General features: G+C 41.8%; 1 protein-coding gene across 3 annotated transcripts; it reads right to left on the reverse strand.

Annotated features, from left to right (window-relative positions):
• Positions 1 to 200: 200 nt before the first annotated feature.
• Positions 201 to 27,861, reverse strand: CCDC125 (coiled-coil domain containing 125). Of its 3 annotated transcripts, none has more exons than XM_036279365.1 (13): positions 27,798 to 27,861; positions 19,316 to 19,656; positions 17,781 to 17,839; positions 16,456 to 16,542; positions 14,884 to 14,961; positions 14,277 to 14,315; positions 13,507 to 13,592; positions 8,502 to 8,584; positions 5,853 to 5,968; positions 4,245 to 4,352; positions 2,679 to 2,841; positions 1,579 to 1,709; positions 201 to 598 (listed from the first exon to the last, which is right to left on the reverse strand). In XM_036279365.1, exons 2-13 carry the CDS (start codon positions 19,614 to 19,616, stop codon positions 293 to 295), a joined length of 1,557 nt encoding a protein of 518 aa, XP_036135258.1. In that variant the 5' UTR covers positions 19,617 to 19,656; positions 27,798 to 27,861; the 3' UTR covers positions 201 to 292. The 3 variants fall into 3 exon arrangements, with proteins under 3 accessions (XP_036135258.1, XP_036135259.1, XP_036135261.1); XM_036279366.1 differs by lacking the exon at positions 27,798 to 27,861 and adding an exon at positions 27,494 to 27,522; XM_036279368.1 differs by lacking the exons at positions 14,277 to 14,315; positions 27,798 to 27,861 and having other exon boundaries at positions 207 to 598.
• Between the last annotated feature and the right edge of the window lie 130 nt (positions 27,862 to 27,991).

Consider the following 27,991-nt stretch of genomic DNA (forward strand, 5'->3'; position numbering starts at 1 on the left):
GGCCGACGCTCTAACCACTGAGCAAAACTGGCCAGGGCTATTTTTGTTTTTAAAATGTTGGTAAATAACAAAAACTTTATAAAATATAGTAATGTGATTTATAAATAAATTACATTAACACAGAAAACTAATAAATTTCTTGTAGAAAACATGTGACTATTTAAGCTGCCTCCTAAAATTTAGAAATACCCAGAAAATATACAACTTCTCAAGATGCTGCAATGTTTACACAATCCTTCTTCAAAGTCTTTTATATAAACCACTCTAGGTTTTAATTTCAACTGGTTTGTCTTCAAAACGTGGTATTTGATGGCAAAGAACGAGATCTTTTCAGAGTTCTTGTATAGTTTCTATCTGTATGAAGATGCTGGATTGAACAAATACAACCTACAGAATTAATAATTTGAACACTTGAATGTACAGGATCATGCAAAACAGAGAATTCTGAAGTTTGCTGGGGGATTTTTAATGGAAAATGGTCTTTCATGGGATTTTTTTCTTTATTCTCTTTTGAACCTGTGTCTTTGTCTTCCAATGCCCGAGCAAGCATGTAACTAACTTTTCTTTGATGAGCCAAAGCTTCTTCTTTATCATTCAACTGCATGCACAGAAATAAAAAATGTGCCAGTTAGTCAATAAATAACAATATAGAGCTGCAGTCAGAAGTACTTTATGAAAATGTTTAATCTTCAATCTATTGGTCAATATGAATAAATTAATTAGGTGTCCACTCATTACCAAGCATTATGCTAAATGTTATTGAGGATTTAAAAATATATATATTTTTTTTATTTTTAGAGAGGGGAAGGGAGAGAGAGAGAGAAAAACATCCATATGAGAGTGAAACATCGATCTGTTGCCTCCTGCACACCCCCTACCAGGGATGGAGCCCAAAACCTGGGCATGTGCCCTGACCAGGAATAGAACTGGGAACCTTTTGTGCACTGGGCAATGCCCAACTAACCCAGCCACACTGGCCAGGGCAGAGAATATTTTTTAAAGGAAGAACAAAAAACTATTCATCCGACTGAAAATTTTAAGTCAACTGAAGGGGGTATGGAAATACACATACAAGGGGGGGGGGTGTAATCAACATATTTATCTCAGTAGAAGAATGTTGCAGTTATATATAAAATTGTTTTTATATATTTATATGCAATAATTTTAAAACTCTCCTATAGATAAGTATGTTCATATAATGTGAGTCTCTTAATTTGGTCATCTGTGAAAAGTGTATAACAGGATGGATTTCAAGCTTTTGGTAATGATTACAGGATATAATGTGTGAGGAAGTGGATGAATACTTTAAAAAGTCCTGAATAAATAGAAGGTCTTGTCATGAACTGTGTTATTTAAGTGCAGATGACAGATGCCTGGAGTTAAGTACAGGGAGCTCATTTTTTCAGAGCTTTCAACTTGCATAAGAAGAACATGGATGAGGGAAGTGGGAAGAGCATGCAGAGAGTTTGAGATGAAGATTATAATTCGAGGACGGTCTGGGAAAAAGGCATAAAGGGCAAATGTAGAATGGAAGAGCTGAATTAATAGGAAGCAAAAAAAAAAAGCAAAGATACTAACCAAATCTATTAGCATCTTCAAGACTTCCTGAGGATTATCCTGGTCTTCAGTCCTCTTAGAACTGTTTTCTGAAGGCAGCATACGCAGCAGTTTCTGCCCTAAGGTCTTCTTAGTCCTCTGTGATAGTAACCCTAAAATTGAACATGAAAATCCATCTGAGACATAAAAAGACACTCACTTGTGTAGTACTTCCAGGAAAAAAGGTAAGTATGAACCAAAACTAACTCATTCCTCAGTCGGTTAGGAGGTTGTCTTCCTCAGACCGTTAGCACAAGTGAGTCCGGCAGCACAGTGGACTGGGAAGAGCACAGGCATTAGAGCCGGGGAGAGGGCCACAGTGAGAATCCAGGGCAACGCCTTGCCCTCTGTCGCATCAACGCTCCTCAGCTCCCAGTAGTGGCTGCCCCACAGAAGAGAATGCAGCCCATGCTACCAGATCGTCTAAGTCTTCCAGAGGAGCCAGCAATCCAGATTTGGATGTGATATCTCCCAATTTTATTTATATATATCCCACCCTTTATTGATGTTAGAGAGTGGAAGGGAGAGGGAAAGAGAGATAGAAACATAGATGAAAGAGAACATCGACTGGCCACCTCCAGCATGCCCCCCACTGGGTACACAATCTGGGCCTGTGCCCTGACGGGGAATCAAACCGGTGACCTCTTGGTGCATGGGTCAACGCTCAACCACTGAGCCACACCGGCCGGGCTAGTACTCTAATTCTTTGTGCCACTAAATATGGTCTTGTTGAAATGAAATAGAAGAGTAATACAAAAGATTCTCCTGTTAGAGCCCTGGACAATTTTGCTCAGCAGTTAGAGCATCGGCCTGAGGACCAGAGAGTTCCGGGTTCAGTTCCCACTAAGGGCACGAACCAAAAAGATTCTCCTGTTAGTTTACGGTTTTGTTGATCCCAATAGCTCATTTGCATATGTATCATCCAATAACCCCTTTCTTTCCATAGATACTAAAATTTTAAATAAATCACAACTATATGCAAAATTTCTATTATCCATTGTATTAAATGTGTTAATCAACTTTAATTATAATAAAAAAATTACTGAAATTACTAGATTATTGCCATTAGAGTTCATACTTACTATCCTTCCAATTTATACATTTTGTTTCTTTTCTACACATTTTATCCATTTGTGTCCATCTTAGTGCCTGGTCATTTTTCCTCATTAATTGTTGCTCAAATGCAATTCTGAATGCATCTGCCATTATGTAAGCTTCTTCTTTACTCTTCTGCAGAAGTTCCAGCTGGTTTTGAAAGAAAGTTTGAGAGGTGTGAGGCAAAACCAGAAAACTTTTTGCCTGAATGCTGAGCCAGATTAACAAATGCAACCTCCCTGCCTAGCATGGGTCTACTGCCTGTCTTTGGTCTATTTCATCTGCTTTAGTTAGCACTTGCCAGCTCTCTTTTGTAGTAGCTGCCTACCCTGAAATAGATTACCAGAAATTTTCCTTGTGGTACCTGTCAATTCTCTGTTGATACAACTCTTGGACTTTATTATCCTAGACAGGCCCCGTGTGTGTTCTGCCCAACTACAAAGAAGGGAGGATGCCAAAGGCTGCATTTCTACTGCCTTGGGCCGTTCCACACAGTACCGCTAAAAATAATTTTGAGTATCATCTTTCAGATACCTCCTGTAGTTGACCCTTACTCTGATCTATGTAATCTTATGCTCTTCCTAATGAATTGTTAATGTTCAGCTGTTAGCTTTTCTATATAGGCTGAAGACTACATTGCATACCTTCAGTAAAGATAAAATATTAAAAAAATTATGGTCCATGCACTGTATTTGTTACTAAAGCCTAAGTAAAATGGCAGCTACCATTTGATTAAATGCCAGACATGTGCTAACCACATATCTACTTCCTCTATTTCTTTTTTTTTTTTATCCTCGCCCGAGGACATTTTTCCATTTTTTGTTCAGATAGAGTGGGAGGGAGAGAGAGAGAGAGAAATATTGACATAAAAGGGACACATCGAGTGGCTGCCACCTGCACGACCAACCAGGGCTGGGGACAAACTGTAACCGAGGCACGTGCCCTTAATGGGAACCGAACCCGGGTCTCTCTGGACCACAGGCCGACAACTCTAACCGCTCAGCCAAACCGGCCAGGGCTACTTCCTCTATTTCTTACAACAACCCTCCAAACTTGTTATTACCCTTCGTTTAGCAATCATCTGTCCACTCCTAAAGCCACAGAGCTAGAAAATGATGGACCTAAGATTCAAACCTAGGTCTGGCTAGCATGAAAGTTGCTTTCACTGTACCTTGCTGCTCTTCTAATAAGCTTCATGTTTATCTCCCCATTAATCAGTGTTGTGGGTCCTAGTAATTTTAAGTATAAGTGCTCCTTTCCCTCTAATATATAGTAATTTTAGCACTGTGTATAAACAAAAGAAATAGAATTTAGGAACTATCAACTACAATCTTAGGCAAACAACTTTATGTGGCTACAGTGTCATGCCACATACTAGTTGTATTCTGGAACCATGTAATCAAAATCCAGCTTATAAATTAATGCTATTGTATAAAATTAAGTTCCATTGCCAATGACTACTAAAATAAAGCTAATAATTACAGATACTTCCATTTATTCTACTATTAATAGAGAAACAAAACCAAGCTTTTACTGTTTTAATAATATGATACCTCTTGTTTGAGCTGAAGAAGCATTTTCCGAGCAGACGCTGCCGTTTTGGCACAGGAACAGGGGTTCCCTCCAGGACCATGACAAAGGCAGGCTCCAAGGATGGCAAGCTTTAAATCCAAAAGCATTATCCCGTTACTAAGTGGCATGCTGCTTAGCTGGATACAAATGCAGGGGCACACCCACACATACCTATGTACATTTCTAGTTAAGCATCTGACACAAAGAAACTGGAAAGGAAAACAATAATAGAAGCAAGCTGAGACCAGGATTTCAGGATCCAAGGGAAGATTAATTAATGCAAATGAGGAAAGAATGTTGTTACATGGAACAAAAACATCACAGAATTCTTGTTCCTTCTTTGCACTCTCCTCCTTCACCTTTAACCTGACACCAATTTCCTATAGTTCTGATCCTTGTCAGGAACTTGACCGAATGAAGTAAAGATTAACATCCACAATGTGAACGTCCTGAGACTGGACGTAGCCCTGCTGCCCAGCATTCATGACTGCCAGCTCCTGTCAGGGGGAGTTGCATATTCAGAAAGGAATGAATTTTAATGGCAATGAGAAAAGCAATCATCTGTCCACTCCTAAAAAAAAAAAACTACAGCCCTGGCCAGTTTGGCTCAGCGGTTAGAGCATCGGCCTGCGGTCCGGAGAGACTTGGGTTCGGTTCCCGCTAAGGGCACGTACTTCGGTTGCAGTTTGTCCCTGGCCCTGGTTGGTTGTGCGGGTGGCAGCCACTCGATGTGTCCCTTCACGTCGATGTTTCTCTCTCTCTCTCTTCCTCTCTCTCTCTCTTCCTCTCTCTCCCTCCCACTCTATCTGTACAAAAAATGGAAAAATATCCTCGGGTGAGGATAAAAAAAAAACTACAGTCTATGATTATGTAATATAAAACCCTACTAACATAGCTTTTGCTAAAACTGTAAAAATAAGGAATAATGCCCTGGCTGGTGTGGCTTAGTTGGCTGGGTGTTGTCCTGTGCACCAGAAGATTGCTGGTTCAGTCCGGCCGGTGTGACTCAGTGGTTGAGTGTCAACCCAGGCACCAAGAGGTCGCCGGTTTGTATTCCCAGTCAGGACGCATGCCCAAATTGTGGGCCTGATCCCCAGTGGGGGACATGCAGGAGGCAGCCAATCGATATTCTCTCTCGTCAATGTTTCTCTCTCTCTCTCCCTCTCTCACTTTCTCTCTCTAAAATCAATAAAGAAAAGAAAAAAAAGATTGCTAGTTCAATTCCTGGTCAGGGCACATGCCTGGGTTTCGGACTTGATCCCCAGTAGGGGACCTGCAGGAGGCAGCCAATAGATGTTCTACTCTCACATCGATGTTTCTCTCCTCCCTTCCTCTCTCTCTAAAACTCAATAAAGAATATTTTTAAAAAGTAATAAAAGGAAGTGGCTAGCATATCCCTTAATCTCCAAGAATGTCATGCACGAAGGGTATGGTACCAGCAAGACAAGAACTGACCTGGGCAAACGAATGGGCCTCTCAGTCTCAAATTGCTAAATATGGTGCTATCCTAGGACACGTGACAGATGGTGATGGCGGAAAGGAAAGTAGAAAGTTTCCATCCTGCTAAGCTCTCATACCTGCTTACCTACCTCAAGACCTGAAACCTCTGAAAAGTCACTGTTATCATCACACATGCTTTCCTGGACCATCTTCTGCTGTTTGATGTCAAGCAGAGCAAAGGCTTTCCAATACTGTTGATTCAAGCCTAGGAAGGGCCATATGAGAAAGTGTTAGTTAGGAGGGCTAACTCTGGCCTCACCGAATCTTGTTATATCAACATCTATACTCATTCCTTACAAGTAGTACATATACAATAGGCACTGCCACACAATGTGGCCCCATCCAGAAAATCTGATAGAATAGTGGGTGTCCAGTGAGATAATACATGTGCAACACTAGATAAAATGTTATTACTTCTAATGTGGAAGTATCTTAACTTTGCAACCAAAGTCTGGTCTTCATTTACTCTTGGAAAATTAGTAGCACTTTTTTTTTTTTTTAAATGAATTTTTATTTTTTTTGTTACAGATATTTTACCTTTTTACCCCATTGGAACCCCCCACCCCACCCCCCCTCCACCCTGTCCCCGGCTTAGTTGTCTATGTCCATTGGTCATGCATACATGCATATAAGTTCTGTGGTTTATCTCTTCCCAAGTAGCACTTTTAAAGAGAAAACATACAAAGGCAAATTATTCACAGATTCCATAGTAAGTGAGACAACCAGATGACGGGATCTCATATATTGTTTTATGTCAAATGTACCAGCAATCCAAACTCTATCAGATTATTATTATTATTATTATTATTATTATTATTTTATTTTGTATGTGTGTGTGGTATGTGCCCTTAGCAGGAACCTAACCAGGGACTCTCTGGTCCGCAGGCCAACGCTCAACCGCTGAGCCAAACTGGCCAGGGCTATCAGATTATTTTTTATTAAGAATCTTCATAAGAGGATTTCAAACCATTTAGAACAATGGCTCTGCTATCTACTGGGGAGCAGAAAACAGTACAGGGTGGGGTGGTGTGGAGGAAGGGGAAGGATTGTGGTCATGAGCAGCTTCTCTTTGGAGAACTAACCTAACACAAGAGAAATTTCCATCTGCTCAAATCACTGGTACATGGAACACCATGTGTGGGCAATTCTCACTGAGGGCATTGCCCCAACTCACTCAGCTACATTATATAAAGTGTCTCTCCCAGGCCACAACCTGATTTAGAACTTATTTTTTCCCCTTCAACCCACCACTCTAAAACAGTTTCTGAGTCCTGGCTGATTTGGCTCAGTCTGGAGGTGGCCTGGGAACGGGTTGCAGGTTTGATTCTCAGTCAAGGGCGCATATGCGCTCGTTCCCCCCCCCCCCGCACCCCCCCCCCCCCCCCCCCGCCATTCTATCTAAAATCAAGGGGAAAATATCCTTGGGTGAGGATTAACAACAAAAATAGTTTCTGCTCAGAGAGAGAATCAACATCTCTTAAAATTTTATAAAAAGTTGGTGCCACCTTAATATTCTTAAAACATTTTAATATTCTTTTATTAATTTTTGTCAGAAGGTGGCTCATCATTATGTAAGGGGTGTGTGTGTGTGTGTGTGTGTATACACATATACACCTGACCCTTGAACAACACAGGTTTGAACTGCACGGGTCCACTTTTACACCAATTTTTTTCAATAAATACACAGTTGACCCTCCTTTTCCCTGATTTCGCATCTGCTGATTTAACCAACTTGGATCAAAACACTGTTTTCAATCCACAGTTGGGAATCCACGGATGCGGAGGGCTGATTGTATGCACTGTTCTATGTACACAATTTCATATAGGGGATTTGGTCTCCCTAATAGTGGGGTCTGGAACCAATCCCCCACCAATATGGAGGGACAACTTAAGTTATATGTGGATTTTGACTGCACAGGGGTCACTGTCCCAACCCCCTTGTGTTGTTCAAGGCTCAACTGCATATGTAAAATATTTCAAATTCTTAATGAGTCAAATAATATTTTGAAAAATTAAAGATAATTGTATTAGTGATAAAGTCACAGAAGACACTTATGAAAGAAAATATTAAATAACTATTCAGTGACAAACTTTTCCTACTAGTGTCCCAAGAAAATTATATCTACTCAGGTTCCTGAAATGTCAGGTGCTCAACCATTGTGTTTTACACTGAGCATAAAACTAAACAATAAGGGAGGAATTGGGAGAAACTTTAATAAGGTCAAGGTATCTCAGAGTGATGGAAATGTCATAGAACTATATGGTTGCACAACATTGTGAATGTTATGAATTGTTGACTTTTTAAAATTATTATTTATTATATATTGTTTCGAGTGTGCAGCTTAAGGGTACAATCAACTTATACAGTGGCACCATACATAGTTATCACAATGTTAGTGACTATATTTCCTATGCTGTACTTGCTTACCCATGAGGATTTTGTAACTACTGATTGGATTGTTCACTTCCATTTATCCCCTTTATATCTTTTCCACCTCCACCCATCCTCCTCCCCACCGAGAACTATTCACTTTTAAATGGTAAATTTCACCTAAAATATTTTTTAAATGAAAAAAATCCTAAAGGATGCATTTTTCTATTATCCTTAAAACATATTACTTCAAAACACTAGCACTTCATCTCTATCGATATGTGTGTTCTTAACATAAGACACTCTATATAAAATGAATCTTTTAGCATAATATTTTTAAATCATCATAAAAAAATACCACTCTTACTTGCATTTTCAGACTTCAGCATTTTAATTTCTTCTGTTTTTAGTTTCAAAGTTTCTCTGAGGACTGCATTTTCACAGTTTAGTCTGGAAAAAAAGTACCCTCCAAATAACTAAATCATTAGCACTTTGTATTTAAATAAGAATATTTTTTCATCCAATAATTAGAGCACAAAAACCTAAATATAATTCTTCCTAATTCAAAAGTCTAGAATTGAGATGTTACAAAATAAAGACAGTTTAAAGGAGTGTGGAAAGGTTTTGAACATCCTCTGTTCTTTCGTAGAGCTGCGAAAGAATCAGAGCCAGAAATACCTCTACAGCATCCATTTTGAATACTCATTCCCTTTACTAAAGTTTTAATTCAGTTTAATAACCATTTTACTACCAATATATGTAAGGCTTAGGCCACCTTCAAAGACCTGCATAAAAGATACACAGGGACACGGCGGGTGTGTCTTGGCGGGTGTGTTTCAGTGGTTAGAACGTCGGCCAGAGCACCAAATGGTCGAAGGTTTGATTCCCAGCCCCAGTCGGGACACATGTGGGAGGCAACCAATCGATCTGTCTCTCTCTCTCTTTTTTTTTCCCCTCACCCGAGGACATCTTTACATAGAGCGAAAGGGAGAGAGGAAAAGAGAGAGAAACATCAATGTGAGAAAGACACATTGACTGGATGCCACCCACACTATCCCAACTGGGGTGGGGACAAACTACAACTGAGGCACGTGCCCTTAGCAGGAACCAAACCCAGGTCTCTCTGGACGCAGGCCAACACTCTAACCGCTGAGCCAAACCAGCCAGGGCCGATCTGTCTCTCTCACACTGAAGGTTCTCTTTTTCTTTCTCTCTCTCTCTCTCTCCTCTTCCCTCCCTTCTTTCCACTCTCTAAAAATCAATGGAAAAATATCCTTGAATGAGGATTAACAACAACAACAAAAAGATACACAGGGAGCTTTGTCTATTGACTAAAAACTGGAATTACTTACAAGAGTTGCTAAACTGCTCAACATCAAAGGCTTAAACAAAATCTTTTTGTAATTAAAATCAGTAGCCAGACCTGCCAGTGTGGCTCAGTGGACTGAGTGTCCTCCCATGGACTGAGAGGTTCTGGTTCGATTTCCAGCCCAGGTTGCAGGCTCCATCCCCAGTAGGGGGCATGCAGGAGGTAGCCAATCATGTATCTCTTTCACACTGATGTTTCTCTCTCTCTCTAAAAAACCAATAAAAACATATTTTTAAATAAAATAAAACCAGTACCAGATTGTCTGGTCAATTTATTACTTTATCCTCACCCGAGGACATTTTTTTTTCCAATATTTTGTTCAGATAGAGGGGGAAGGAAAGAGAGAGAGAGAGAAACATCGACGTGAAAGGGACACATCGAGTGGTTGCCACCCACATGACCCAACCAGGGCGGGGGGACAAACTGCAACCAAGGTACATGCCCTTAGCGGGAACCAAACCCGGGGCTCTCTGGACTGCAGGCCAACGCTCTAACCATTGAGCCAAACTGGCCAGGGCCAATTTATTACTTTAAATAAAATACCTGTCAAGACATTTTGTAAGCAACATTTGTGCAAAATGTTATATGCTCAGGTCATTAAAACAGGGGTCATGATGTTAAAGCTTCCCAATTAAGGCATTCTGTTTCTATGAATTAACAAATGAAATCAGATTGTCACACAAGGTATGTAGCCCCTGAGGAATAAAGCACCTTTGTTAGTACAACCTCTTCCTAATACTCTAGATGAGTTTACAAATGAATTCTGATTACCTCTAAGGTTGTGAGGAAATTCTTGAGATGTTCACAAACATTTTATTAGATCCACTTAAATTACTTTATAAACTAATTTTCATTCATTTTATATTCACCTGAGAACATTTTTGCATTTATCTTCAGATAGAGTGGGAGGGAGAGAAGGAGAAGAAAGAGAAAGAGAAACATCGACTGGTTGCCACCCACACGACCCCAACTGGGGCCAGGGACAAACTGCAACCAAAGCACGTGCCCTTAGCAGGAACCAAACCCAGGACTCTCCTCCGGATCCGCAGGCTGATGCTCTAACCACTGAGCACACCAGCCAGGACTATAAACTAATTTTATTTTGTTTTATTTATTTATTTTTTTTTTTATCCTCACCCGAGGACATTTTCTCATTTTTTTTGTTCAGGTAGAGTGGGAGGGAGAGAGAGGAACAGAGAGAGAGAGAAACATCGATGCGAAAGGAACACATCGAGTGGCTGCCACCACATGACCGACCAGGGCCGGGGACAAACTGCAACCGAGGTACGCGCCCTTAGCGGGAACCGAACCCGGGTCTCTCAGGACTGCAGGTCGACACTCTAACCGCTGAGCCAAACCAGCCAGGACTAATTTTAAAAAACACCACTCGGTCAAATGCATTAGCTTTGCTGCCTGGTTAACTAATTTTGTGCAGACCTCAAAATAAAGCATCTTCTGCCAGCTCTGCTTAATTGATGAGTATCTGAAAAGGTAATCTATCAACCAAGCGTAAATCTGTGTATGTGAATCAGAATTTTCTGGGCTCTGTGCAGCCAAAACAAAATAAAAAAATAAAAAAAATAGGTAAACAACACCATCAAGAAAATTAAAACGTATAATATATTCTCCTGATGAAGCTGTGGGGAAACAGGCACTCTCACGCATTGCGGTAGGAATGCAAAGTGGTCCAAGCCTGACAGAGAGGAATCTGGCAACATCTAATAAATATATGTATGCATTTACCTTCTGACCCAGCGATTCTATTTCTAAGAAATTACCCTGAAAATACATCTCCAACAACACAAAGTATATATGTCAAGGTTATTTATTATAGCTTTGTTTATAATTACAAAATTCTGGGAACAATGTAAGTGCCCATATACAGGAGAATGGTTGAGTACACTACGTATGAAACATCCACACAATGGAGTGATTTCCAGGATATATTATTAAATAGAAAAATCAAAGGGCAAAAAAGTATCTATAATAAACTATCTTTTGTGTAAGAAAAAAGGGAAAATAAGAAAACATACATAAATCTTCCCATTCATACAAACAGAAACACAGGAAGGATAAATCAGAAAATAGTAACATTGGTTGTCTGCAGATGGTGAGGGGAAGGAAGGACGGTAAGAGGCTGGGAGTGGGGCAGAGGACATGGTAGGGAGAATGACACTTCTGTGAATATACCTTTCTGACTAGTGGCTCAGTGGTTGAGCGCTGACCCATGGATCAAGAGGTTGCCACTTCGATTCCCAGTCAGGGCACATGCCCAGGTTGTGGGCCCAGTCTCCAGTGTGGGGCATGCAGGAGGCAGCCAATAGATGTTCTCTTTCATCGATGTTTCTCTCTCTCTCCCTCTCCCTTCCTCTCTCTCTAAAAATCAATAAAGAAAAATAAATTTTTAAAAATAAATGTAGAAGGAATAATGGAATTCAAAAATTGCCATTTGGCAGTCATCACAGTAATAACTGCTTCAGGCAGAATAATCAGTGGATGTAAAAACTAGTGGGTGAAAGTCTGATTAGTAACAGTATATTTACATAATCTTAAAGTATCTCCCCACAAGATGCTCATTACTTACAAGGGGGAAAATTGTGACTGTAGTATAGAAGGAGGGCAGATACCACACCCTACACCAAGTGATCAAGATTCACATCCTAGGGATGGGACAAAGCAACATCAGACTTGACAACCAACTGCAATGTATGATTCTGTATAGGATCTTAAACAGGGAAACATTTTTCTCTCTTTTTTTATGAGGCATTATTAGGATAATTGGCAAATCTAAATAAGGTCTATAGATTAAAAAACAGTATTGGTTTTTATAATTATGTTATGGTTTTAAAAGAAAATGTCACTTTAAAGAAAAAAACTGAAATATTTATAGTAATGGAGCCCTATATATGCAACTTACTCTTATGGTGCAGAAAAAAATTATATCTATTTTTTCTACATATTTAATTACAAAGAGAAATAAAGGGAAAAAGAATAATAATGCAAATGTGGTAAAGGGTCAAAACTTGGACAATCCTGGAAAGAGATATACTTGAAGAATTCTTTGTGCTGTTCGTACAAGCTTTCCATAAACCTTCAATGATCTCAAATTAAAATTTAGAAAAAATAAATTTAAAAATTAGGCAATGAAACCATATATAACCCAAGATATCAAATCAATTTCCTAGTGACTGACTTTATAAAAAGTGTATGTTATAATTTAAAGTTATTAAGTTCACACCCAGGCTGGTGTGGCTCAGTTGGTTGGAGCATCGTCCCACACACCAAAAGGTCACGGGCTTGATTCCCAGGCAGGGCACATACCTAGGTTGCAGGTTCAATCCCCAGTCGGGGCAACCAACTGATGTTCTCTCTCTCTCCCTCTCTCTTTAAAATCAATTTTAAAAAACATATCCTCAGGGGAGATTAAAAATATATATAAAGTTATTAAATTCACACTAGTGAAAAAGCTGCTCAAAAGGTTTTGTTTGAAAAAATAGTGTGGCCCTGGCCGGTTTGGCTCAGCGGTTAGAGCGTCCGCCTGCGGTCCAGAGAGACCTGGGTTCGATTCCCGCTAAGGGCATGTGCCTCGGTTGCAGTTTGTTCCCGGCCCTGGTTGGTCGTGCGGGTGGCGGCCACTCGATGTGTCCCTTTCACATCGATGTTTCCCTTTCTCTCTCTTCCTCTCTCTCCCTCCCACTCTATCTGTACAAAAAATGGAAAAATGTCCTCGGGTGAGGATAAAAAAAAAAAAAAAATAGTGTGAATGCTAAAATAACTTAAAAAACAATGATTCTTACATTGCATTTAAAAATACAGTTTATACTATATTTTTTAAAAAGAAAATTAAAACTAACAGAAAAATATGGAGCTGACAAGTGGCTAAACAATAAGTATTTTATAATATTTACAGTTAGCTCAATGAAACACAAAGCCTAAACCACATTTGAATTATACACACTTTAAAGATTTCTAAACAAAAACTATGAAATAATAATATACAAACCTGTCACATTTTTGGGTCCAAGATTCTTCTATATTTTTTAATCTATTCTGATCAAATTCTATTTTCCACTGCAAGGCATTTATTTCCTATAGAAAGAAAATAGCACTTTCATGGAAAATTTTGCAAAATCACTTCAGGATATTGTAAATAGCTGAAATAAATCACCTAATCATTTCACAGAAATAGGTTTAAAATTAAAAAATGAATTGCTGCCCCTGCCGGTTTGGCTCAGCGGTTAGAGCATCGGCCTGCGGTCCAGAGAGACCCAGGTTCGGTTCCCGCTAAGGGCATGTACCTCGGTTGCAGTTTGTCCCCGGCCCTGGTTGGTTGTGCAGGTGGCAGCCACTCGATGTGTCCCTTTCACGTCGATGTTTCTCTCTCTCTTCATCTCTCTCCCTCCCACTCTACCTGAACAAAAAAATGGAAAAATGTTCTCGGGTGAGGATAAAAAAAAACCAAATAAAGAATAGTTTAAAAAAAAAAATGAACTGCTGTTCAAAAGGAGTCTGACACTTGTAAACCCAGGTGACACACCTCTACTGCATTCAAAAGGGTTCTGCCAAAGCTTACTTATCATAGAAGACATTTCAAGTCGTCTAGCTTAAAAACGTGCTGGTCTACACCCCGATTTCTCATCATCCCTACCCCACCCCCATCCATACAGACTCCAGAAGCAAAATACACTCCTGAAGTCTGGACTCAGGGACGTCCCATCAGGGGAGGGTACGACAGGCACAGGAACATGACCTTCGAAGGTGATTCCTAACTACCTTTTTAGTAAAGATGATGTGGTCAGAAAGAGGCAGGCTCTGGAAGCAAAGAAAGGAAAAAAGAAAAATAGGAAGTGTCAACTTTGCAGGCCTCCTACTACTTTAAAAATGAAGAAAGAAAAGAAACCTTAACTCTCTGCCCATTTGACAAACTCTTCGGATTATCAACTCCAGGAGGGAAGGAACCATACGAAGTGAAGCGCACCTAGTAGAAGGTGTCCACAAACCACGTATCCATTAGTCAGATGACCGTTCAGGAAATTCTGTTTGAGAGCTTGTTGCATTAACAAGTTTATGCTAAAAATGCAAATACTTCCTGGCCTGTGTGGCTCAGTGGATTGAGCAACACCCCATGGACTGAGAGGTCCCGGTTAGATTCCTGGTCAGGGTACATGCCGGGTTGCTGGATCAATCCCCAGTGGGGAGCATGCAAGAGGCAACTGATAGATGAATTTCTCTCACATCAATGTTTCTATCTTTCTCTCCCTTCCTCTCTCTCTCTATATATATAAAATAATCAATAAAAACATATTTTAAAAAATGCCTGTTGTTTCTAAGAAAGTATCAAAATATTATACATAAATAAATACAATAAAAATGCAAATACCTTCTCCAAGGATCTCCTTTGTTCCACAGTTTTTTGAAGTACTGCCTGGGTATGACTTGTGGCTTTGCCAAATATTGCCTAAGAAAAATAAAAATCATATCAGTATTAAATTTCTAACCACTCCTATATGCACAATAAAGTTCACTTTTTCAAAAAATATAAGTTTCACCCTGGCAGGTTTGGCTCAGCAGTTAGAGCGTCGGCCTGCAGTCCAGAGAGACCTGGGTTCGGTTCCCACTAAGGGCATGTACCTCGGTTGCGGTTTGTCCCTGGCCCTGGTTGGGTCCTGCATGTGGCAGCCACTCAATGTGTTCCTTTCACATTGATGTTTTTCTCTCTCTCTCTCTCTCTCTCTTCCTCTCTCTCCCTCCCACTCTATCTGAACAAAAAACAAAAAATGTCCTCGGGTGAGGATAAAAAAAATAATAATAAGTTTCTATTGATTCTAGAGAAAGAGAGAGAAACATCAATCAGCTGCCTCCCGCATGCACCCCGACTGGGGATCGAGCCTGGAAGCCGGGCACGTGCCCTGACCAGGAGGAGAACCAGGAACCTTTCGGTGCCTGGGATGACACCCAACCAACTGAGCCACCCGGCCAGGGCTGAAGTTCACATTTTTATTTTAAGACAACAGAAAATTAATTTGAGACAAGAATTTCCACAGAGACCCCTTTTTGTGGAGCATTTGATAGTTAAAAAGTCAGAAGATCTTGGTTTGGCTCTTTCCCAGTGAATGTGAGAATGCATGAAAGGATTTTCCACACAAAGAGGTGTACACAAACATTCATAATGGCCAAAGGTGGAAATCCAAACACCCATCAACTGGTGAATGGATAAACAAAATAACTAGATCTGTATAATGGAATATTATTTAGCAACAAAAAAGGAAGAAAGTACTGACACATGCTACACCATGCTTGAACCTCAAAAACATGCTACCTAAAAGAATCCAGATGCAAAAGAATCCAGACACATAGTGTATGATTCTATTTATATGAATTAGAAAAGGCAAATCTATAAGACAGAAAGCAGATTACAGATGGAAATGGGGAATGACTGTTAATGTGTACAAGTCTCCTTTTTGGGGTGTTGAAATGTTCTAAAATTAGATTGTGGTGATGGCTTAACAACTCTAAGTCTAGTAAAAATAAACTGCATGCTTTAAAATGAGTGAATTTCATAATATGTAAATTGTACCTCAATAAAGCTGTTAAAAAAATCTAAAACTCAAAGAGAAACTCAATTATATTAAGTACTGCTACCTTTGTCTTAAAAGCCAAAAGTAGTCCAGAGGGTGTGGCTCCGTGGATTGAGCATCGTCCCATGGACTGAGAGGTCTCAGTTCAATTCCAAGTGAGGGCACAGACCTGGGCTGTGGGCTCCATCCCCAGTAGGGGGTGTGCAGGAGGCAGCCCATCAATGTTTGTCTCTCATGGATGTTTCTATCTCTCTCCCTTCCTCTCTCTCTAAAAATCAATAAAAACATATTTTAAAAAATAAATAAATAAAAACCAAAACCATCCCACTTAGTATTGGAATGTGAAAGTGATGGAAGTTTAAAAAACTTCTTACCATGCTTTGAAGAATTTTCAGTGCTTCCTCTTTACCTTCAAGTTGTCTTTGAGATGCCTCAAGTTCAGTTTTTAAAATTTCTACCTCCTGAGGAGAGAAATAAAATTAGTCTTCTTATCAGCAAGATGTGCAATGCCAAATAATTCATTTGCCAGTCTACATTTAAGCTCAAATACAGTTGGGATCCAAGCACTCTGACCTCATATGTGAGGCTGGAAATTCCTATGGGCTCCAGAGGAGGGCCAGACAGGCCAAAATTGAGAGCCTCACTATCAGGTGCCATTTGTAACTCGAAGCCCAAATCTCGCTTTTGCCCATCTAGGCCACACAGCTAAGACTTTGAAAAACAATCCTTAGGCCACATAAAATAACCATCTGACCATTCACACAGCTACAGTAGTTATTATGGGTTGCACTGTGTCCCCCCAAGGGAAATGTTCAAGTTCTAACTCCTGGTACTATGAATGTGACTTTATTTGAAAATAGGGTCTTTGCAGATGTAATCAAGTTAAAATGAGGTCAGACTAGATTAGGGTAAGCCCCAACTCAATGAATGGTGTCCTCATAAAATAAGAAAAATTTGGACACACAGGGGAGAAGGCCATATGATGACAGAGACAGAGACAAGGGTGATGCAGCCATGAGCCAAGGAAAGCTAGGGACAAGGATTGTCATGGGCAACCACCAGGAGCTAGGAAGAGGGAAAGGATTCTCCTTGAAGCCTCTCAGAGGGATTGCAGCCCACTGACACCTTGATTTCTGACTTCTAGCCTGCAGAACTGAGTAAATAAATCTCTGTTGTTTTAAGCGTGCAGTGTGTGAGACTTTGTCTCCGCAGTCCTAGGAAATGAGTACAGAAGCTTTCACAGGAGTCAAAAGCATACACCCAGATAGGCTTCCTGCTTCCCATAGGATAGACACCCCCCACAGAAACGCCAGCTCCCAGCAGGCTGTCGACCTCCTCCCACCACCTGAAATACTTTCTGGTCTTCGGACTTCAAAGAGGTTAAATTAAGTCAAGTTATTTCAAGCCACATGATCAGGGAAGACAGATGGAAAGAAGTGATAACTATTTTCTCCAGGAGGAGAGGAAAGAAGCAGGTTGGGGTTAAGGGAGAACTGGAGGGCATGTTTACATAGACGGCCTTGCTGAGAAATGAGGAGGGTAAGAAACTGAGGCGGCCAGCTCTTAGGTCTACCCTGTGGCTCATCCAGACCACCTGGCAAGCCAACATCTGCCTTCCACACAATTTTGGTATTACTTAAACAAAATACCAGTGGACCTTCATTCACATGGGAATTTTTACACTAGCCAGAGTACCTACCTCCAATGTTTCAGCAAGACGTTGCTTTAATTCTACCTTTGACAATTCTGAATTAGAATCTATTAGAAAAAAACACAAACATATTTTCTTTAGTTAAATAAGGACATTTGTTTATAAATTATCAAATATAGATTTCCCCTAAATTGCAAAGAGAAAAGAATTGTAATAAACCAAATAATGATAAAAATAGGTAGCTTAGCCCTGGCCAGTTTGGCTCAGCGGTTAGAGCATTGGCCTGCGGTCCCGAGAGACCTGAGTTCGGTTTCCGCTAAGGACGCCCACCTCGGTTGCAGTTTGTCCCCGGCCCTGGTTGGGTCGTGTGGGTGGCAACCACTCAATGTGTCTCTTTCACACTGATGTTTCTCTCTCTATCCATCCCACTCTATCTGAACAAAATATCGAAAAGTATCCTCAGGTGAGGATAAAAAATAAATAGGTAGCTTCAAAATATTTCACAAATGAAGAGATACATACTTTGAATAAAAAGACTTTTTAAAGGGATTATAAAATAAAACTGTTGTTAACAAATTGGTTCATTACTACATACAGACACAGTACACAAAAATATATATAAATAATCCCATCCCAATTTCAAAAAGGATTTTGAGGGATGGGCATAGACACCCAGCTACAACATGTTGTTTGTAAATCTGAACCCAGGTTTGTTCACTATTTTTGTGTTGTTCTAATCTGTGTTTGTTCCACTTTGGTGGGGAAGTTTTCCACTGTAGATTACAAAAGATTCGGCCACACAAGGGCTGTGCCACAGTGCAGGCATGGACTCACCATCGGTTCTTAATCACTGTGGAGTTTATCATTCTATCCCAGTATGATTCTGAATTATATTCTTTCCGTAATGTGCGGCATAATTTATTTTAGTTATAATAAATTAAGATTAATTTTGGTCTGATAATTTTTGATAATTTCATGACATCCCTAAAATAACCAGAAACATGCATGTTCTGCTGGTAACAGTCCTTCCCCAGATAAGCACCAGGCTTGCAGTGCTCACATGTCACCTCCTTCGAGAGGCCTCCCTGACCCTTGCCTGCAATAGCAGTGCCCAGGCCCTCCAATCACTACTGTCCCTTCACTTACCACTGCCTGATGGTACACAGCTGCTGATTTGTAGGCTTATTCTGTCTCCTCTACTAGAACGTAAACTCCATGACATTTGGGCTTTTGACTATTTTGTTCAATGATGTTATTCCCAGAGCTTGGAACTGTCCCAGGCACCTAATCGGTGCCCAATAAGTATTTGTCGAATAAGAAAAAAAAGTGATGTATACCACTACATCACAAAAAAAGCAAGGCAGTTAAATATTTACTAATATCACTAACGTGTATTAATGCAAAAAAACTAGTGTACTTCACAATTTGAACTATTTTGGAAATAGAAACATCAATTACTTTTGAACCGTCACCAATGTCAAGAGGTGACTAAAGACACATCTCTGAAGAGCACTCTGGGGGCCCCTTTCCCTGCGCTGACAGAGCCACAGTGGGGAAGAGGGCGGGGACCCGGGTGCGCTTACCAGTGCTACTGTGTCCTCTGTTGGGGGAAATTCTGGACCCCGCAGGGTATGTATCTTGAGGACTGGAATAGTGGAAAAGGGCACCGCTTCTTTCTTCCCCCTTTTTTGGAAATGGGGGAGGGCTAAAGTTCCTTTCATCTGATCTTTTTCTAGATGTAAACAAGTGTGAAACTTGAGCTTCATAAATGCCGCCGGGCCTTCTTCCGAGGCCATACCCTAAGTCGCCCTCTGCCATGTCCTCGTCCTCCGTCTCCCAGGTCTGCGCCCGCGCCTCGCTCGGTGGCCTCTCCACCCCGCTCATCAGCCAGATGCAGTCTTTACCATAAGGAAAAGCAGATTACCTGCAGTTAAGAAAAACGCTAGTTAAAAAAAAAAAGTTGGGTTTTCCAGGGAAGAAAAGTTCCTCTCTGTGTAAGCACCAGCACACAGACGCAATCCCAGTCAGCATTTCAGGACTGTGTAGGTGGGAAAAATTCCCACGTCTTATTTCAAAGATGCAGTGAATTGTAAGGAAGCAGGAAAGGCTTTTCCTGAATGCAGTAACCTACGGATCAGGGTAAAGCAGATCAGTCTTTGCCAAGGAAACAGGACATTCTTGATATGCAGGCTTATAAAGGAATGGGTTCAGTTTTCACAACCTAAGAGCTATATAAAATTCAGACAAGTCTGAAAAACAAGACTTGCAATGACTAAGACCTGCCTCTTCCCTTCACAGCCCTTTTTATCCCATTCAGGTGCTCAGGGCTCTTCCTGTTTCTCTGACAGCCCCACTTGATTCATTCGCTATTTCTGTGCAGAAACTATTAGCAAAGGTGATTTGGGACAGTGGGAGGTGGGAGGGGCAAAGGTTCCCTATCTCTCCCTCAAATCGGATTGCCTCTGTGTTCAAAACCTATTTCTCAATGCAACCAGAGCAAATACCAAAGCCTTTGCAATGGCCAAGTGTCTGATGCTAATCTCTGCCCTGTCCCCTCAGCCTAGGCTGACTGCCCTGGCCCCATGCCCTTGACCATGCCAGGCATTTCTGCCCCAGAGCTTTGTGTTCCCCCCTCCTGTGGGTCTTTCCTTCAGTCTTACCTTTTCAGTGGACCTTTCCTGGCACTCCATCTAAAATTGGAAACTTCCCACTCTCCCTGCTTTATCTTTCTCCTTAGCACTGATGACCTTCTTACGTACTCCTCCATATTTTACTAATTTTTCAAACTGCACTAGTAAAAGGGGGAAGGTAATACAAGAGAGAGCCCAGTGAAGCTGCGGGTGGTCCAGCCTACCTGGGATGCCTCTCTAGAGGTAGACACCCTGAAATTTTCCCCCACCGGAGCCCAAACCCGCTCTAAATGGCCCTAAGAGGAGTACGAGCTCCACAAGTTTGGATCACCATTGCATTCCTAATGCCCAAAACTGAGACACAGGCCGTGCTCAATAAATACTTGTTTAATAAAAGAATAAAGCAAAGAAGAGATATACAAACTGAAATCAACTTGCCCCTAGGGCAGAAAAACAAAACAGTCACCTCAGCAAGGCCGCACACTGGATCCCACAGGGCTAACTGTCTGCCCTTCTTCCAAGAAGAAAGTATCTCCAGAGAAATCACCACGGAGCCTGCCCAGTCTGAAGACCATTGTAGCTGGCACCTACCTGGTGACACTGGCCTACCTGGTGGCTGGACAGCACCTGAAATGCTCAGCCTAGTGCAGAGTTCAGTTAAGAGGGACTTTCACCACCAGACTTTCAAAACAGCTGCTTTGCTGTAGTTATTTAGAAATATTTCATCCTTTTCACAAGATTCACTGAACACACACACACATCTGACATATTTTTCTAAATATCCTGCTGTTTAAGTGGTTGCTTAGCAGGAATTTAAAAAATAAATCTCCACCCTGGCCGGTTTTGCTCAGTGGTTAGAGCGTCGGCCTGCGGTCCTGAGAGACCCGGGTTCGGTTTCCGCTAAGGGCATGTACCTCGGTTGCAGTTTGTCCCCAGCCCTGGTTGGGTTATGCAGGTGGCAACCACTCAATGTGTCCCTTTCACGTCGATGTTTCTCTCTCTCTTTCTCCCTCCCACTCTATCTGAACAAAAAATGAAAAAATGTCCTCGGATGAGGATACAAAAACAAAAACAAAAAAATAAATAAATAAATCTCCATCTTTCAAAAATAATTAAATCTCATTTTTTGCTGAGATAGCGCTCTTATTCTTCCACTATTAAAACCACAACATAGATGCCAAATAAATCTGATCATATATGAAGGTTTTTCTGTTGTTTTCAGGGTCAAAGTACCATATATTTTCAATGTGTTAAAAACAAAGGCCCTTAAAAGATTTGAGGTAATACATCATAAAAGAAGATACAAAGGTGGGAAGACATTCAACATCATTAGCCATCAGGAAATTGTAGATTTACTACAGTGAGATTCAGTCACCTACCACTGCCAATTGCAAGTGTTACTGAAGATGTGGACATCCACATACACTGTTGATGGGCACATAAAATGATACAAACACTGTAAAGTTTGACAGTTTCTTTTCAATGGTGACCCAGAAATTGCATTCTTGGTATTCACCCAAGAGAAATAAAAACATGTCTTCACACAGAGTTGTGTATATGAATGTTCATAGCATTATTCAAATTAGCCCCAACCTGGAAACAACCCAAATGTCTATCAACAGGAAAACAGACAAATTATAGTACATCCATACAAAAGAATGTGTTCAGCAATAAATAATGAATTTCTGATGATGCAATAACATGGTGAATCTTACAGATATTATACTAACTGAAGAACCAAATACTGTATGAAATCCTGGCAAAACTAATGTTCATAACAGACAATACATCAATGGTTGTCTGGGGTGGAAAGGTGAACTTCAAAGGGCATGAGAGAACTTTTTGGGATGATGGAAAAGTTTTATATCTAGTCTAGAACAATGGTTTGTCAAAACTAATCCAACTGTATACTTATAATGGTGCATTTTATCATATGTAAATTTTACTTCAATAATATATTAAATTTTTTTAAAACACCGAAAAAAAATAAGGGACTTTTAACTGAATTAGGGGCAAGATGAGAAATGTGTTAATCAATTGTGCCTTCCTACATAAGAAAATTGTTAAACTGGATACCTTAAATCAGCAACAAATTTTTAATCACATAATAGTAGCTAACTAGCACTTATTGCTTGCTTTCTGGGTTCTAGGCACTATTTTGAGTGCTTTACTTAGATTATTCTATTTAATTTTTACAAAAACTCTGTAAGACAACACTATTATTATTTAAATATATTTTTTTTTAATTTTGAGAGAGAGGAAGGGAGACAGAGAGAAGAAGGGAGAGAGAGAGAGGAAAGAAGACAGAAAGAGGAATGAAGAGAGGGATAGAAACATCAGTGTGAGAGAGATTCATCCATTGGCTGCCTCCCGCACGTCCCCTACTGAGGATCGAGCCCACAACCTGGGCATGTGCCCTAACTGGGAATTGAACCAGGACCTCTCAGTCCATGGGACAATACTCAACCCATTGAGCCACACCGGCCAGGCAACACTATTATTATTTAAGTATGAACAGTTAAAATGAAGCGCACATAGGTTAAGTAACACAGCTAACAAGAGCCAGAGCCAGATTCTGAATCCAGACCCCTAATGTCAGAGTCCACTCTTTGCCACTGCTTTCTATCTTTTGGAAAATTTCAATGAGATTAACGTCAAAGTAAACCAAGTTTCTATTACTTATGACATCTGATAGAACTGAAAGTAAAAGTCTAAAACAACTACTTTTAGTCCGGCTTGTGTGGCTCAGTGGTTGAGCGTTAACCCATGCACCAAGAGGTCACCAGTTCAACTGCCAGTCAGGGCACATGCCCGGGTTGTGGGCCCAATCCCCAGTGGGGGGCATGCAGGAGGCAGCCAGTCGATGTTCTCTCTCATCAACGTTTCTATCTCTCTAGCCTTCTCATTTCCTCTCTCTCTAAAAATCAATAAAGGAAATAAGAAATTTTAAATAGCTAGTTTTAGCAACACTCAACACAGTCTATTGGACCCATTTTTTCCCCCCAACGTTTTTATAAAATCATCTTGGTTCCTTTACAAGTTTACTTCCTAAATAAGTAAATGAGTTATATTTTTATTTGTCAGAGTTGATGGGAAATTATTGATTACATAAGAGTTTGTGTTTTACCTCTAGTGCCCTGGCCGGTTTGGCTCAGCGGTTGGAGCGTCGGCCTGCGGTCCTGAGAGACCGGGGTTCGGTTCCCGTTAAGGACACGTACCTCGGTTGCAGTTTGTCCCCGGCCCTGGTCGGTTGTGCGGGTGGCAGCCACTCGATGTGTTCCTTTCACATCGATGTTTCTCTCTCTCTCTCTGTTCCTCTCTCTCCCTCCCACTCTACCTGAACAAAAAATGGAAAAATGTCCTCGGGTGAGGATAAAAAAAAATAAATAAATAAGTTTGTGTTTTACCTCTAGTGCAGATTCCTGTTTATAAACGCGACCTCGCATCTCTGTTAAGGAAGGTGTGGTCACAGTTGCAACCAGCAGTGAAGGAAATGGAATTGGTCAACACAACGGAAAAAAGCAATAATAGGAAAGAATATGAAATCACAAGATTAGCTAAGAATATTTTTTAATGCACCACATATATTCAAGCATCATAGGAATATCTTTCCACTACTGAAAACTGAATGTAATACTAAGTTTTCACATGGCCCAATGCTCTACTATTTTTTAAAATGTAACTTCAGGAACTATTGGCTGTGTACCCTCCCACTTTTTATATACTGGTAGTAATATTAACATGGAACGCAGTCAAATTAAACTTGACTTTTAGAACACATTACTAACATTCCATTCAACTAGTTTTATTTTTTTTATTTTTTTATCCTCACCCAAGGACCTTTTTACATTTTTTTTGTTCAGATAGAGCGGGAAGGAGAGAGAGGAAGAGAGAGAGAGAAATATCGGTGTGAAAGGGACACATCGAGTGGTTGCCACCAGCATGACCCAACCAGGGCCCGGGACAAAATGCAACCAAGGTACATGCCCTTAACAAGAACCGAACCCGGGTCTCTCTGGACAGCAGGCCGACACTCTAACCGCTGAGCCAAACTGGCCAGGGCCATTCAACTAGTTTTAAGTGCATTCAGTGTTTACAACCAGGGAGGCAGCAGGATGTGTGACAGAGAAGGCCTGACTTCAGGAGGTCTGGGTTAAAATTTCACTCCACCATTGCCCTGGCCGGTTTGGCTCAGCGGTTAGAGCGTTGGCCTGCGGTCCGGAGAGACCTGGGTTCGGTTCCTGCTAAGGGCATGTACCTCGGTTGCAGTTTGTCCCTGGCCCTGGTTGGGTCATGCAGGTGGCAGCCACTCGATGCGTCCCTTTCACATCAATGTTTCTCTCTCTCTCTCTCTCTCTCTTCCTCTCTCTCCCTCCCAGTCTATCTGAATAAAAAATGGAAAAAATGTCCTCGGGTGAGGATAAAAAAAAACAATTCACTCCACCACTTGCTGCTCTGTAATCCTGAGCAAGTCACTTAACTTCTTGGAGCCTGTTTTCAATTCTCCAAAGTGGGTTTAAACCTAACTACGTTATAGAGGTATATAAACCCTATATTTGGGCACCATTGATATATCTGAAATCCATGTTTAATGAATTAGAATTTGAGTATTAGTTTTTTCATTTATCAAATTAGGGAATTGGATAAGATTTTTGTTGTTGTTATTCTTCAGAACTTTAAAATCCTGGTTCTGTGTCAGCATTTTCCAAAGTGTGCCCCATGGAACCCTAGTTCTATGAACTATGAGGTGATGCTAGGAATAAAAGGGCCCTTCTCTTTTTATTAAAAGATGTATTTTCCGCCCTGGCTGGTTTGGCTCAGCGGTTACAGCACTGACTCTCAGACTAAAGAGTCCTGGGTTCAATTCCAGCCAAGGGCACATACCTTGGTTGCAGTTCATCCCTGGCCCTGGTTGGGGTCATGTGGGTGGCAACCGATCGATGTATCTCTCTCTCTCACACACCGATGTTTCTCTCTCTCTCTCTATCTCTCTCTCACCCCCTCCCACTCTGTCTGAAGATAAATGTAAAAATATCCTCGGGTGAGGATTAAAACGCACAAAAAACAAAACAAGAGATGTATTTTCCTATGCTAGTCTAGGCATACATGCCTAGCCCCCAATTATACAGGTAGTGGTAGAGCCAGAACTAGAAACCATCTCTCTGGCTCTTTGTTCTGTGGTCTGGCCACTTAGGAAGAGCGACAGAATGAACAGACTGCAGCCTGAGCACACATTCATCCTACTTCTGCACTGAAACAACTCTGAAAAGCGACCAGTGACTTCCTAATGGCTAAATCCAAGATCCAGTCTCCTTCCTTGGCCACCTCCACTTCCTCAGAAGCTGTGCCTAACGACTCACCACGCCCATCCCCTGGTCAGTCCCTGACTCCTCAACCCCACAGGAATCCCCAACCCTCTATTATCTGCCCGCTCAGGCTCCTTTCCTCTTCCTGTCCCTTCTGTACATGTTTGCCTTCCATTCTTAAAAACACATCTCCAGCAGGATATCAGGGCAGCAATTCAAACACAGATTGTTCACAAACAAATTCCTTCCCCTCCCCCACTCCCACTGTGTCTCCTCCTCAGTCCTTTATTTCTGCAAATGCAGCAGCCGTACTCTAAAACACACAGGTCCAAAACTTTGAAAATGTTTTTTCTTCTTCCTTCTCTTTAGAACCTTCAGTTGTCAAGTCCTCTAGATTTCTAGATCCACAATCTCCCACCACCATATCCTTCTTTGCACATGAACTTCATAGGCTGGACTGAATTTCTTGTTACTTCTGGGCTAAACCAATAAATAGTTCCCTAACTGATGTACTCCAAGCTATCCTACACACTGTTGCCAAGCACAGATCCAGTGATGCCCGTAGCATTCTATAGCTCCCATGGCATATATAATGAAGTGTCACCCAGTTTGCTACAGGGTAAAGAATCCTGTCTTCACTTCCTGTTTCGACTGTCAGTACTCCCTGTGCATGCTCTGTGCTGCCACGTAAGAGGGACTGCATCTGCTCCCAGGCAGCCTCAGCCTGGCCACTGGGGCCATTCTCCACTCCAGGGATGCTTTCTCCTCTAAGGCCCCCTCAGTTGGTGACAGCCACTCCCTCAGCCATTCCCTCTGGTAGCCTTCCAGACTACGCTGGGCCACATGTGATTTCTCCTCCCTCTGAGCTCTCCTCGTTCTGCCCTGTGCCTTTTTTTTTTTTTAAATCTTCACCCGAGGATATTTTTCCATTTATCTTCACATGCCCTTCACCAGAATCAAACCTGCGACTCCTTAGTCCATAGGTCAACGCTCTAACCACTGAGTAAAACTGGCCAGTACCTTCTAGTAGTCCTTACTTCTTACCTAATGTTTTTACTGAACACACCCGTAGTACAGGGAGTATATGTGTCTCGTTTGCTTGTGCATAACAGATGTTGCAAAGACAGCTGACTGACTTAAAAAAGAAAACATATTCCGCCAGGAAAACTTTTCCTGGAAGCATCCACACCCAGTAGCCTAACAATTCTTGCCTTAGCAAACAAGTTGGTCAAACACATAATTCCTGTCAGGCCTGGCAAATGAGCTGGATCCCTGCGTGGTGAATAATGGCCTGCTGCACAGCATCATAGGATTTTGTTTTCTAACTTTTTGTTAAAACAATTTTAGATTTACAGTAAGTTGCAAAGATAATACAGAGAACTGCTGTACACCCTTTACCTGGATTCCTCGAAGGTTAATATTAGGGGATATTTAAAGACGTTAACATGAACTAAACTACAGACTTTATTAGCATTTACCCAGTTTTTCTTCTGATGACCTTTTCCTGTTCCAGGACCCAATCCAGGATACTACATTGCATTTAGTGCGCTGCAATTGTTAAGTCTCAAAATAATAGAAAAAATAAAGAAAGAAGGAGGGGAGAGAGGCAGAAATAGAGTTTTTCAAACCTATTCCCTATATTGTCGGACAAGGCCATTAAACTAGCATTAGGGGAAAGGAGTAAATCCGCCAGCTCGTCCACAGCGGGCCGAGTTCCCACGGCTGTGCGCCGCCGCTCCCGAGCCCTCCCCGCTCGCGGTTCCCACCGGCGGCGCCGCCCCGCCCCTCGGGGTCCGGGAACCCGCCGCCCCTCCGGCGCGCTCACCCGGCGCCGAGCCTCCGCGTCGCGCCGCGTCCTCCGGCCACGTGAGCGCGCGCCGCAGCCGGAGCGGACGGCGCGGGGACCGACGCGGCCGCCTGCCCTGCGGGGCCCCGAGCGCGCAGCGGCGTGGGCTGGCCCAGCTCCGAAGCCCGCGCCCCCGCGCCGCCGCGAGCTCGGCGGGACAACGCGGACTTGGGAAAACAGAACTGGACGCGCGCGTCCGTGAAGGGCCCGAGACGTTCAAAAGGCGGCGCAGGGCCCCCTCCGCGAAGGACGCGGTGAGCTGACGGCGGAGCTGACGGCGGACCTGGAAATGCAGGCTTTCCGGGCGAGGAGGCGGCGAGGGCATTGCCGGCACAGCAGCGCCCGGGCCGAGCCGGAGTGGGAAGGACCCGAGGGCGTGGCCTCGAGGGCCTAGAGAGCGGCTCCTCTGGGCGACCTATTCCTGTGGCCTTCCGGAAACGGACCTGCCTCCATCCAACCTCACCAAAACGTCTTAGG

The sequence above is a fragment of the Molossus molossus genome, unplaced genomic scaffold, assembly GCF_014108415.1.
Source record: "Molossus molossus isolate mMolMol1 unplaced genomic scaffold, mMolMol1.p scaffold_m16_p_3, whole genome shotgun sequence".
Taxonomy (NCBI): Eukaryota; Metazoa; Chordata; class Mammalia; order Chiroptera; family Molossidae; genus Molossus; species Molossus molossus.

Coding starts and splice junctions, on each gene's coding strand:
- CCDC125 (XM_036279365.1), bottom strand. CDS start 19,616: ATGAGCGGGGTGGAGAGGCCACCGAGCGAGGCGCGGGCGCAGACCTGG. Junction 17,840..19,315: donor CAGAGGACACAGTAGCACTG/GTAAGCGCACCC, acceptor TTTTTCTAATAG/ATTCTAATTCAGAATTGTCA. Junction 8,585..13,506: donor TGGACCCAAAAATGTGACAG/GTTTGTATATTA, acceptor CTTTTTTTCCAG/ACTAAACTGTGAAAATGCAG.